The sequence below is a fragment of the Eubalaena glacialis genome, chromosome 8 (genome assembly GCF_028564815.1).
Source record: "Eubalaena glacialis isolate mEubGla1 chromosome 8, mEubGla1.1.hap2.+ XY, whole genome shotgun sequence".
Classification (NCBI taxonomy): Eukaryota; Metazoa; Chordata; class Mammalia; order Artiodactyla; family Balaenidae; genus Eubalaena; species Eubalaena glacialis.
The window spans coordinates 106500508-106513905 of NC_083723.1; the positions used below are offsets into that span (position 1 = coordinate 106500508).

Genomic DNA, 13398 nt, shown 5'->3' on the forward strand with positions numbered 1-13398 from the left:
AGCTGTCCTTTTTTGGTATTTTTTTCATCCTTTTCACCAGTAAAATTTATGAGCATTTATTTAAAAGAAAAAAACATTGGAAAAACTGAAGAGAGAAAGAACGATTATACATATGGAAAGCTATAAAGAACCACAGTGAATGTGCTGTGGTTATTGCTTTCTTAAAAAAACAAACTAGGCAGGCAGTTTGGAATGTGAAAGAGTCCTGTGTGAGGGCAGGGCAGGCGGCAGAGGCCAAGGGTGATGCGCTAATGGCTGGGGTCCTGGGAGTCCCGTGAGGTGCTGTCCATTTCCCCCATCCTCCTCCATCTCCCCTCTGACCACCCCATACAGGGCCAGAGAGAAAATGACTTTACTGAAAAATAAAATTAAAAATTAAAAAGCTTCTTTAGAAAAATAAGAAGGCCCAGTCAGCCACTTAGTACAAACTGAGGGAAAAACCAGTGAACATAGGGCCTGTCAGTGCTTGACAAACTGGTGAGGACATGTTCCTCTTGTGGGTGGTGGGGGGGGGGTGTGTGTGTCCTGAAGGACAACTCCAGCCTGTTCGCCTTCAGAGAGTCTCCTTCCCCCAGGATTCGGGACCATCCTTGGGAACGATGATACAAATCTATTCGTTCGGCTTGTCCCTCACTAACCTCTCTCCAGGGTCTGCACTCAGCCTCTTGCTCTCTCCTAACCAGCTTTAGCAACTTCTGTGGCTCTCATCCACCCACCCATCAGCCCACCTCCCTCAATTCCCCAAAGCATAGCCAAGACCACAGGGTAACATCTCACAAAATTTTACTTGGGAATACAGAAGGGAAATGCAATTTAGAAAATAGAGCACTTAAATTGGATGCTGGAGATTGCTGGCATTGGGGTTCGTGGTTCATGTTCCTTCGTGAGGTAACCCCTACAGCCTTCATTCTCCTTGACCCTCTGCCTGCTCCCACATTGCTGGGGCAGCCCATCCTGCCCCCCAAGTGTAACAATGCACCCTCAAGTGCTCCCCAGCTCCTCTCCCAGGCTCAGGCAGAAGCAAACCTCCCCTTCCCTGTTTTTCCTTCCACACATGGGACATTCCTGCTTAGCTCCTCTCTCTTCTGCATCTCTGTTCTGAGACTTGGGCTCTGACTTGACTTTTCCTAAAGACCCACTGGAGTGCTGCTCCCTCCATGTGACTCTTCCTCCAAAGAAAAATTCTGCCTCCATTCTGGGGACAAACACTGCTAGCTACTTTAAAGCGACAGTTCCACAGCTTCAAAGCAAACAAATAGGCTCTGCTGGACACTCAGTTACGAAAGCAGAACTCAAGGAGGCTGCTGACGGGCCTCCACCTCCTCGTCTTCCACGTCACCCCACCCCCACCCCACAACCCCCTGCTGCAGCTTCAGCAGGATGTGGTCCCTCTCAACCTACACTGCCCTGGGAACACTTACGCACTGCAAACCCCAGGGCCCCTGGGCCCCTGTGGCTCTGTTCTGATCTTCCCACAAACCTGGCGAGCCTCTCTCCACCCTGCCCAGACCTGTCACCATAGCTGTGATTTGTTTGGGGGTAAAAATACAAATGTCCCAGAATCATAAAGTGTCACAGCTGGAAGGGACCATGGAGATCATTCTGACCAACTCCCTCCCTTCATAGATGAGGAAACTGAGGTCCAGGGATGTATAGGGATCTGCCCCAAATCATATGCTGCGTTTGTGGCAGTCTACTTTTACAAGGCATTCCTCTCCCATTTTGCTCTCTTCTGAAGTTAGACAATGTCTGTGTGAGGTGGGTACTTTTTTCTTTCTTTTTATTTTTAAAAAAATTTTTTATTGGAGTATAGTTGATTTACAATGTTGTGTTAGTTTCAGGTGTATAACAAAGTGAATCAGTTATACATATACATATCTCCACTCTTTTTTAGATTCTTTTCCCATATAGGCCATTACAGAATATTGGGTAGAGTTCCCTGTACGATACAGTAGGTTCTTATTAGTTATCTGTTTTATAGCTGGGTACTTTTTTCCATCACATGTGACAGAAAACCTACTTGAAAAAGCTTGAGGAAAAAAAAAATAGAATTTGTTGGCTCATCCCTAGAGCTGGGGTGGGGGCGGGGCGGCTAGGTCCACCTGAATCGCATGGCCTCAGAGTTGGGAAGGGTGGACCCTCAGGGAAAAAGGAGATGCTGTTATCAGAAGGAGGAGGATACTGGGTGGGGCAAATGAGAGATGTCCTTTACAGCCCACCACTTGGCTGCCTCAAATTCCCATATAGACTTCTTTTCCCACATGCACACTTTACCACGTACAGCCTTAAACACACTTGCCAAAGGGGGATAGCTGAAATCTCATCCATCTACTTCATCCAGCCATTCTGACTGCACCCATTTGTGCTCTCTTCAAAGATCTCCCTTGCCCACTGTCCCCCTTTGATCTCTAATGTGGACATGGGGGACCGCTTCTCCTTATGCCGCTTTAACAACCCATTTTCTAGGTTTTGGTTTGGGGGGTCTCTAAGCATTGTCTTAGAGCTTCTGTTGACCATACTTGGGCATTCTCTGGCAACAGGGCTGCCATGGATAGTTGCCCAGTTTGTGCACTGCACAGAGGTATTCTGCTGAGGACAAGGGATGATGTCTGTCCAGAGCGGGAGGGGTGCCTTTCTCCATTTCACATAAAGGCTCCCCTGGGCTAAAATTTATTGTCTTCTGACAATACAAGTACTTTAAAAGCTTAGTAAGTCCATCAGAATGCTTTTTACAGCAACAACAGAAATCCCAATTAATGAAAAGAAAATGAATATTCTTTCATATTATATAGTCCGAAGGTGGGGCAACAGACTTGACAATATTCGAGAAAGGTACCTCCTTCTCAAGAGTGGGGAAACGTTTTCTAGAAGCTTCCTCACTGGCCTCCCCTCACATCTCATTGACAAAACTGTGTCACGTGCCCACCTCTAAACCAATCACTTGCAAAAGAGAATGAGATTCCTTGAAGATTGTCTTAGACCAATCTTAGAATTTATCCCTAAGCTGGGAATGGGGTGACTTTCCTGAGGGGTGACACCTGCATACAATCTGGGTTTGCTCAGCCAACAGGAAGGAGGAGGGGATGCTGACTGCTTGTCCGTGTGGAAACAGCAGATCTCCGTCTATTTGCACTCAGGCACTTACCCAGTGACTTGTCCTTGAATCTAGATGCCGGCCTGGTGGTTTCTTTCTCATGCTAATAGGTCTTGGTGCTCTGCCTATTCCCCCAGCTTTCAGCCCAATGGCCCTCATCCTTTGCCCTTGCTTTGGACCGATGTGAAACATGCCCATGGGTAGAGAGGCAGAGTTGTGGCCCTCTGCCCCAGGTTCCAGTCTAGCAAATCGGTCTTTACCAAAAGGCAATTTTCAGCTTATTGAGGTGCTTTGGAGGGACCCCAGGAATTAGGCTTAATTTCCACCTGAGACCCACATTCCTCTGCCACTGTGCTTTCAGCTTCCTGCCAGTGCTGGCCCTAATTTCATCTTGCAGCATTGAATTAATCTTTTCCAACCTTGCAAGAAAATAGATTATATGACTCTTGGACAACTTAGATTGCTGGCTGGAGGCAGCAAGAGGCCCCTTGGCGAGGCAGTGCCTTCCCCCCACCCCTTTTCCAATGGTCTTGTCTTTTCTGGAAGAAATTCACAAAAGGCCAAGAGTTAGCCAACACACCCTTCAACATGTGTAGTGTGCGTGAAACATTAAAAATTATAAGACCGCTTTCGATTTAGAAATAGAAAAAGAAATATTGTTTTCATAATGCAAACTAAAGAAAGGCTCTACAAAACTTTCTTTCCTAGTGGGGAACAGATTAGAGCAGCTCGAGGGGCTTCCTTGGTGGCGCAGTGGTTGAGAGCCCGCCTGCCAATGCAGGAGACACGGGTTCGAGCCCTGGTCTGGGAAGATCCCACATGCCGCAGAGCAGCTAGGCCTGGGCGCCACAACTACTGAGCCTGCGCTCTAGAGCCCACGAGCCACAGCTACTGAAGCGCGTGCGCCTAGAGCCCATACTCCGCAAAAAGAAAAGCCACCGCAATGAGAAGCCGGCGCACCACAACAAAGAGTAGCTCCTGATCCCCACAACTAGAGAAAGCCTGTGCGGAGCAATGAAGACCCAACACAGCCAAAAATAAGTAAATAAATAAATAATAAAATAAAAAAAAAGAACAGCTCAAGAGCACTGCAGGGCACTAAGAGATGAGGGGGACTATGAGGGATGGGTGAGACCTGGTTCCTGGTCTCAGGAAATGTCTAGTCTCATTGGGGAGACAGAAATAACACTCTAGGAACAATTAAGGAGAAATATCAGTTTGTGCTCAAGAACCAAGCAGTGTGATAAACACCACTTCCCTTCCATCCCTGGCAAAATCCAGTCATTAAGACCCAGATCAAGTTTCACGTTCTTGGTAAAGTCTTCCCTGGACACTCTTGGATGGGCCCATAGTTCTGAGAGTCCATACCCCTACTGGTACTTTTCACTTCACATCACAGGAAATGCACTGCTCAGGTCTCCTACAGCAAGGAGAGCAGCCCAGTGAGTGTCTTGTATGTTTAATCCTGTCTTGGTGACAGCTTCTTGGAGACCTGTTGGAGAACCAACATGTTGGTTGATTACTTCTGTCTTTCCCACTAGACTGTGAGCTCTCTCAGCTCCCTGACAAGTCAGTGGGGAGTATCACCGTGGTATGATGTGGCCACACTTCCCACGGGCTGTTCCCAGCTGGTGAATGAACACAGTGCGGCACTAGTACCAGCATTCCTATAGGACGTAGGGCTCCCTGAACTGCAGTGTTGGCTCCAAGATTCAGAACTGCACTGCTGCCTGAGTTCCTCCTGCCCAATCCTCTCCCAGGTGTCAGACCTGCAACGAGGTGAAGGCTCTTCTCTCTCCCCTTTATCCTTCATGGATGTGTCTCCCCATGAATCTCTTGCATGCTTAATCCTGTCTTGTTGACCCATAGCTTTTTTTTTTTTTTTTTTTTTAATGAAACTCTCTAGGAGTTAAACCAGCATTTTATTTATTTATTTATTTATTTTTGACTGTGTTGGGTCTTCGTTTCTGTGCGAGGGCTTTCTCTAGTTGCGGCAAGCGGGGCCACTCTTCATCGCGGTGCGCGGGCCTTTCACCGTTGCGGCCTCTCTTGTGGCGGGGCACAGGCTCCAGACGCACAGGCTCAGTAGTTGTGGCTCACGGGCCCTGTTGCTCCGCGGCATATGGGATCCTCCCAGACCAGGGCGCGAACCCGCGTCCCCTGCATTGGCAGGCAGATTCTCAACCACTGCGCCACCAGGGAAGCCCGACCCACAGCTTTTTGGAAAACCTGAGAGGACACAAGTTAGTTGGATACTTCTGTCTTCCCCGTTAGACTGAGTTCTGTGAGATCAGGGACCCACCCGTCTGCTTCGGGCATCATCTCAGGGTGGAGCACAGGACCTGGCCCAGAGGATGAATGAGCAAAGAGATGAACATTCGGAGAAGGGGCAGGTCGGTGAGAGAGAAAGAAGCCAGAGGAAGCCTCAGGGAGGTGGTAAGCCTTGCCTTGGGTCTGGAGGGCAGGAAAGGCTGCCAGAGTAGAAAGGAACAGTCTTCATGGAGGCTCAACATCTGTTGAGGATGGATTCAGTGTTTTATCATCTTCCCAGAGCTATGCTCAGGAGAAAGTTGTGGGTAAATGTAATGGGGTCACTCTGCCTTGGCATAGGAAGGTTGGCCCGTAGGAGGTGGGCTGGGGAGGCAGAGGGAACAGATGGAAACCAGAAAGCGCCGCCTTGGTTGTTGGCAGTGCCCAAGCCTGAGGCCCTGACACAGAGCAGGGCCCCCAGATGCTGCTGGGGAACCGCTGGGGCCCCTGTGGATTAGGGCGGATTTGTGTTAGATGTCTCTGCAATGAGGTCAGCATCCAGAGCCAGAGCAAATTCCCCTTTGTGAATTCCAGTTTCTCCTATACAATGTGCAGTCCCAACAGGGTTCTGGCCCTGGTTCCCACCACCGCACTTTCTACTCAGAGGACATCTGGTTGCAGTTCCCATCAAGGGCAACCCTTGATCCCAGAGCCCTAGAGCAGTGGGGGTGGAGGGAAACTTCTGCTTCTGTGCTGTGGCCTGATTCCCACAAGGCCACCGAGACTGGTAAGAGTGGGGCCGGGAAGTTTCCTTCACGGGGTTGTACCCTAAAGGTCAGGCGGCCCTGGACAAAGCCCGTGTGGTGAGCAGCCAGCAAATCTGGGAGCTGGCTGGGGTCCCAGAGGGTCCCATCTTGCTCTCTCATAGGAACAAAAGAGCTGGTACTCAGGGACGTGGGAGAAGAGGACACCTCACATGAGGCTGCAGCTGGTGTGGCCGCTCCAGAGTCCTGGCTCCTTCTCCATTGCCGGGTCAGTAAACAGGACCATAGCGTCTGTGGGCTGCAGGGCTCTGGGCAATCACGGTTCCAGCTGGGAGGCCTCAAGCCCTAGCTGACCCTCAGGCCCAGGATGGCCCCTCATGGCCAGGGGTTGAGGCCTGGCTTATCTCTGCAGCTGTCCTGTTCCCTGCCACTTTATCAGGGAGGGTGGGTAGGTGTCAGAGCTCGGAACTCCCACCTCTCCCTCCCCGTGGGATAGAGCCCAGGTGCAAGTGGAAGGACAACTCTTGGGCACAGCCAGGAGACCTCTGTCCTGGGAGAGTTTAAAAGGCCCCAGGACCTTCTCCGCCTCAATTGACCTTCCCAACTGGCTGCAGCATGCAGGGGCTGCTGATTTTGAGTGTGCTGCTGGGGGCTGTCCTTGGCAAAGAGGACTTTGTGGGGTAGGAGCATGGAGAGGAGGGGGTGCTCAGAGGGGAGATAGGGAGGACTCAGCCCCCAGCCAGCATCTGGAGATGGACAGACAGACACATGGGAAGATGGTCAGAGAGGAGCAGACTAGCACATCCTGGAAGGCAGGCTGACCGGGGACCAGGACTGAGAAGGGGTCAGGTCTCTCAGGACAGCCTCTTGAGCCCTGGAGAATATCTGAGCTCTGAGGAGGACTTTTCAGAAGAGGAGGCAGGAGGAGGCCTAGCTAGCTTTAGAGAGAAAGAGTCTAAGCTGGGATGGGGACAGCAGCAGTGTCCAGAAGGTTCCGAGGAGCCCAGGCCTCCCGTTGCTAGGATCCCTTGTGCTTCCCCTGCTCAGCCCAGAGGACCAAGGCCCAGCCACCCTCCTCCCACCTGGGGAGCACGCATAGCCAGTAGGAGCTGCTCAGGCCCTCAGTCTCCCCTCCTGCTCTGCCCAGGCACCAGGTGCTCCGAATCTCTGTGGCCGATGAAGCCCAGGTGCAGACGGTGAAGGAGCTGGAGGACCTGGAGCACCTACAGGTTAGAGGATGTGGGAGCTGCCCTGAGGCCCCAGGGTACGTCTCAGGGCAGATGGGCTCGCCTCAGACCCCCGCCTACCTGGGGCCAAATGGGGCCTGGGCTCTCTATCCCCAGTCACCCAGCAGGGAGCCATGGGACTGATCCCTGTTAGGAAGTGACTTAAACCTCCCAGTGCCTGAATCTTGCTGCCTTTGAGCAACTGAGCAAAAGGGCCCCCCACACCGCCCCAACTTCTAGTTCTTCTCTCTCCCTTGCTGCCTCAAAGCCTCTCCACTCTGCTTCCTGGGCCATTTCCCTGACCAAACTGGACTTTGTCCAGCACCCAGGGATTCCCTTCATCCTCTTCCCCTAACAGCCGTGCCCCATCCCCAATTATATGGGAAATTCTGGTGCCAACACCCCTTCCCAGGCAGGCCCTTTCCCAGCCCGCTGTGACCATGGCTCTTGTCCTCCCCAGCTGGACTTTTGGAGAGGCCCTGCCCAGCCAGGCTCCCCCATCGACGTCCGAGTGCCCTTCCCCAGCATCCAGGCTGTCAAAGTCTTCCTGGAGGCCCATGGCATCAGATACACAGTCATGATAGAGGATGTGCAGTCGCTGCTGGACGAGGAGCAGGAGGAGATGTTCGCCTCCCAGAGCTGGGCCCGCAGCACTAACACCTTTAACTATGCCACCTACCACACACTGCAGGAGGTGAGGGACCCCGGGGGCCGCCCTCCACAAGCACCGAGCTCTTCCTCAGACGGGCAGGACACGCCAGGGCCCGCCTGGGCGTGCGTGACATCTGCTCTGTCACCGTGTGGCCTCGAGGCTCTGGGTCGTGGCTTCTCCGCATTCCGGGCTCACAGCAGGCTCACTAACAGAGCTGCTAAGGGAGGCATCCAGGTGCCCGGAAGCCATGAAGGCAGCCTTCCCTCCTGTGCCTCCTCAGATCTATGACTTCATGGACTTGCTGGCGGCCGAGCACCCACAGCTTGTCAGCAAGCTCCAGATCGGCAGCAGCTACGAAGGCCGTCCCATCTACGTGCTGAAGGTAATGGACACCTGCAAGTGGATGTACGTGAGCACATCTGCAAGACTGGGCACCCACATCTGTGCGTAGGCACCCATGGGTGAGCCCACGGTTACAGAGAACACACTGTTATATGGACTCGCTGTGTAGCATAGGTGTGTGCATACCAGTACACACACAATTTAAACTTTTAGGTGACGCAAGTGTTTCCAATCAAGTTTCACATTTTGGAAAGTATCCCAGAGTCTGGTAGTCCAGATAAAATGTTTTGTTTGTGACCTCCGACAGAGAACTATGTATGGGCATTGGAACATGGTGGGGCCTGAAAGTCTGGCTGAGTCATATTTGCGCCAAGCTTGAGCTGAGGGCCGGAGGCAAAGCTCTGCAGGATCCCGGTCCAGACCCACTCCCACATCCCACCTGAGTGATGGTCCCACAAACAGAGCCTCAACCTGAGATACCAGAGAGCAGACAGCCTCTGGGTTGGGGTGCACTCCCCTTCAAGGAGCTGAGACAGGGCCCCAGCTGAACTATTTCCTGCTCTTCTCATCCAGTTCAGCACCGGGGGGAACAACCGTCCAGCCATCTGGATTGACACGGGCATCCATTCTCGGGAGTGGGTCACCCAGGCCAGTGGGGTCTGGTTTGCAAAGAAGGTAAGCCTGCGGAGGTGAGGGTGCTCTCGCCTCATAGGGCATTGGTATCCAAGGCCCATAGAAGCTCTGGCCCCTGCTTCCATCCAGAAACAATGACCACAGAGGGAGGTCGAGGGCAGGCATCCATTGCTCTAGCATGGCAGATTCCTGGCCTGGCCCGCTCTGCCCCTCTGCTCCCTAACCTCCACCAGATCACACAAGACTATGGCCAGGACCCGACTTTGACTGCCATTCTGGACAACATGGACATATTCTTGGAGATCGTCACCAACCCTGATGGTTTTGCCTTCACCCACAGCAAGGTACAGGCCTTCTCCTCTTCTTGGGGAAAGCAGGGTGGGCCTCTGTCCTCTGAGCCCCACAAGCTACTCACCCCTAATCTCAACTCCCAGAAGTTGAGAGAGGGACAAACAGGCCTGTCCTCCTAGACTAGGGGTTCTTGACCTTGGCATTCTTGACATTTGGGGCAGATAATTCTTTGTGTGTTGGGGGCTGTCCTGCGCAAGCAGCATCCTGACCGACTCAAGCCCCCAGATGAGACAACCGAAAACATCTTCAGATATTGCCAAATGTCCAGGTTGTGGGGGACAGAATTTTCCCCAGTGGAGACACACTGCCCAGACCTTCTTCCCTGGTTCTACTTTATGTCTATGGGACAGCATGCTACCAATCAATTTTGTAAGGGGCTGCGGGGGGGAGGGAGGCGGTTGCCACATGCCTTCCTCTTTCTGCCAGTAGAACCCTCTGGCCAAATGCCATCCGTTGTCTCCTCCATTTTCCTTCAGCCAAGAGCCCCCTTTGCAGACCTTCCTCCCTGACAACCAGTTGAAAGTGGTTTCTGATTCCATACCGTGTCCACACCCAGGCTCCGGATTGGGGCTCTGTGTTGATTGTGGCCTCTGTCAGGTGGCTGATCACTTTTCCTTTCTCAGAATCGATTGTGGCGCAAGACTCGATCCCTGACGTCGGGCTCCACCTGCATTGGGGTGGACCCCAACAGGAACTGGGACGCTGGCTTTGGGAGTAAGGCCCAGTGTGGTTTGGGGAGCAGGGATGGGACGCCCCAGAATGGCTTCTTACTGTCCTTTGTCCTGTCACCCCCCAACCCTCTCCTGCCGCAGCAGTGGGGGCACGTGGGTAATGTTGGCCTCTCCTCCAAAGTGCGCAGTGAGGAAGGTGGCCCTCTGAGATCTGCTTGTCCCTTTCCTGTAAAGTCCTTCCCAATGGAACTGAGGTCTGAAACCAATCTATGGGTTTTCTAGCGTAACTTCAGCTCCTTCCCTCTGTGGTCACTTCACTGCAGGAACTGGTGTCGCTTGAGGAGCCCTTCTTACCTCTCTGGGCATGTCCATCAGCTTTGTCCAAGTTTGGCTGGGGAGGGAGGCAGGACCCCCAGCTTATAAAAGGCTTCTGCCCTTTCCTTATCCGGGGTGGGGGTGAGCCCTCCTGCATCTCAACTCATGCAAAGACCAGAAGCCATGGAAGCCACACCGTTTGGGTGTAAGGAATGCCAACTCTCCCCTCCCACAGAGGCGGGAGCCAGCAGCAACCCCTGCTCGGAAACTTACCGTGGCAAGTTTGCCAATTCCGAAGTGGAGGTCAAGTCCATCGTGGACTTTGTGAAAGACCACAGGAACATCAAGGCCTTCATCTCCATCCACAGCTACTCCCAGCTCCTCTTGTATCCCTTTGGCTACAAAAAAGAATCACCTGCAGACAAGGATGAGCTGGTATGTGCTGATCCCTGCTTGCCTCTCATCCCAGAGGCAGCTTTGGGCGGGCCTGGGTTTTTATCCATCAAACCTGCTTAAGGCACGAGGCCCTACACTGTGCCTAGCACCCCTTTCTCCCGTGGACCCCTGATGGCTTGAGAAGACCAGCAGGGCAGACTAGCCTTTCTGTCTGGTAAGCTGAGGCACAGAGTGGCTGAGTCACTTCTGTCACATGACAGAGGAAGGGGGTAGGGGTGGACTTTGAGCTTGTACCACAAGTTTAAACTTGGAGCTGTATGGTGACCAAAGGGCAGTGAAGTACCAGCCAGACATCCCACAGGGTCACATCCTGCTGAGTTCCCGGGGCTGACCCTGCAGGGCCCAACAGGTTCCATGCTCTCTGCTGGGGGCCAGCTTCTGCTCCTGGGTCATCCTGCCAGCCCCCAGGATACCCTGGCCCTGCGGTTCTGGGGGTCTGGCATTGCTGGCCATGACAAGCAGTCTTGCTTGGCGTTTTCTCCAGGATCAGGTGGCTAGGTCTGCTGTTGAGGCCCTGACCTCTCTGTATGGGACCAAGTTCAAGTATGGCAGCATCATCACAACAATTTGTAAGTAGGTGCATTGTCTCTGTGGGTGGTCTGGGAGGAAGCTCAGCTGGCTTTCCCCGCCGGAGGGAGTGTCCCTCCTGGAGGAGGTAGCCAAGGGTTCCCCAACCTGGGAGCATGGGCGAGGAGAACAGCCCTGGCCATGCCTGACTACTGCTGGCTTGGTGGGCAGCGGGGCCCTTTCCTCATGTGAACTCTGCCTTCCTCGATACCTTCAGACAAACCCTTCCGTTCCTCTGAGAACTCTTATCTTGGGGTTAAGTTCAGCTTCATGCATGGAGGGGGTAGAGAGTTCTGCTGACCTTTGTATTGTAGATCCCTAAGAAATTCAACTTAAAAAATACCCTTCCTCCAACGCCCTTCAGTTAGAGAATATATCCTATCTTTTCCCAGCTTACTTATCCATGCAATGCCCCTGAGAGGAGGACTGCTACATCAACATGGAATTAAGTCAACAAATGTTTACTGAACACCTAGGATACACCAGGCCTTGTTTTGTGTGCTTGGGATACAGTTGGGAATAAAAATAAGCAAAGATCAGGAAACCTCCATTCTAGCCAGCCATGACAATAAACATGAATAAGGAAATGATACGATGTGTTAGGTGATAAGTGCTGGGAGAAAAAGAACTACTAGGACAGGGTGAGGGGACTCAGGAGTACTGGGGGTGGAAGCAGGGCAGGTGGACTGAAGCACAGTCCTCATTGAGAGAGTGAAATTTGGGCAAGTGTTGAAGGAAAGGAGGGATGGAGCTAAGAGGCTATTTGAGGAAGAGCCTTCCAGGCAGAGGAATCTTCTAGAACAAAGGCCCTCCCGTGTGCCCTGACTTGGCGTGTGTGGGAACGGCAGGAAGAGCACAGAGACCCAGTGGCTGCAGCAGAGACAGGTGGCGGGGATGGCGGCGGTGGGGGGGTGGTGAGGTTGCGGTGTTCAGATCCCATTGAGCCCTGAGGAGACACAGCCAGCTTGTGGCTGACAGGAGGTGAGAGTACTGAAGAAGCAGGGGACAGGGACACACCTCAGACTTCCTGCCCCGAGTGCCCAGTTCTGGGGGGTGAGTGAGTCACAGTCTCACCTGGGGCTGGCCTTACTTTTGGACTCCAGGCCTTCTTTGGAAACTGTTTTAACCCTGAGTCAAAAGGTTTTTGCTTTGTTCAATATTGTGGAGTTAAATTCTGATATGCAGCCACCTCCCTCTCCCCTGCACGATTCTGCAGCAGCTTTGATACCTACTGCAAATCTGTCTGCAAAAGACAGACGAGGGGCTTTTGCTTTGACTCTGACCCTTGCACTTTCCCCCTGCAGACCAGCATCCGGGGGACAGTCCTGGTTACCCAAGTGGGCAACTCTGGTATATTTGGGGGCTTGACCCAAGTGGCTGTTAGATGGAGGCGGCTTTCAAAATCGTGGGAGCTTCCTTGCATGACCCAGTGAGAGGAGAACCATTGCTGGTCCGCTTCTCTGGGCCTCTTGGACTAAGACCCTTCAGGGGAGCTTCTTGGGAGGAAGCCAGGCTGCTTGGTCAACAGTAGGAACTTAGCAGATGCTGACTCCAGTCAACACTGCACGAGGCTCTGGGCTTTGGACCATTAGCCCAGCCCATGCAAATGTTTTCAAGTGAGTGACCTTTGTTCTGCCGGTTCTGCTCCTGCCCCAGACCAAGCCAGTGGAGGCACCATTGACTGGACCTACAACCAGGGCATCAAGTACTCCTTCACCTTCGAGCTCCGGGACACCGGGCGCTATGGCTTCCTGCTGCCGGCCTCCCAGATCGTCCCCACGGCCCAGGAGACATGGCTGGCGCTTCTGACCATCATGGAGCACACGCTGAATCACCCCTACTGACCCGGCCCTTCAGCGCTGTCTTCCTCCTCCTCTCCGGCCCCACCCAGGCAGCCAAATAAAGTTTGAGTGTACATGGACCAGAATGGGGCTCATGTGTGGGAATGCATGTGGCATGTCTGCCTTTTCAAGCTGTGGCAGAAGTGATTTAGTTCCTGCAGGTCTCACTGGAAACATGTGGGTAGTTGGACTAGATGACCCTTAAACTCCCCTGCATTCCAAGGTCCTGTGAAGTT

General features: G+C 52.8%; 1 protein-coding gene across 2 annotated transcripts; it reads left to right on the forward strand.

The window, feature by feature from the left end:
• Positions 1–5448: 5448 nt before the first annotated feature.
• Positions 5449–13165, forward strand: CPA1 (carboxypeptidase A1). 2 transcript variants are annotated; one of them, XM_061198056.1, is made up of 11 exons: positions 5449–5487; positions 6273–6376; positions 7256–7337; positions 7795–8028; positions 8267–8368; positions 8902–9003; positions 9195–9305; positions 9936–10026; positions 10534–10733; positions 11239–11323; positions 12978–13165. In XM_061198056.1, exons 1-11 carry the CDS (start codon positions 5449–5451, stop codon positions 13163–13165), a joined length of 1338 nt encoding a protein of 445 aa, XP_061054039.1. The 2 variants fall into 2 exon arrangements, with proteins under 2 accessions (XP_061054039.1, XP_061054040.1); XM_061198057.1 differs by lacking the exons at positions 5449–5487; positions 6273–6376 and adding an exon at positions 6724–6788.
• Positions 13166–13398: the final 233 nt, after the last annotated feature.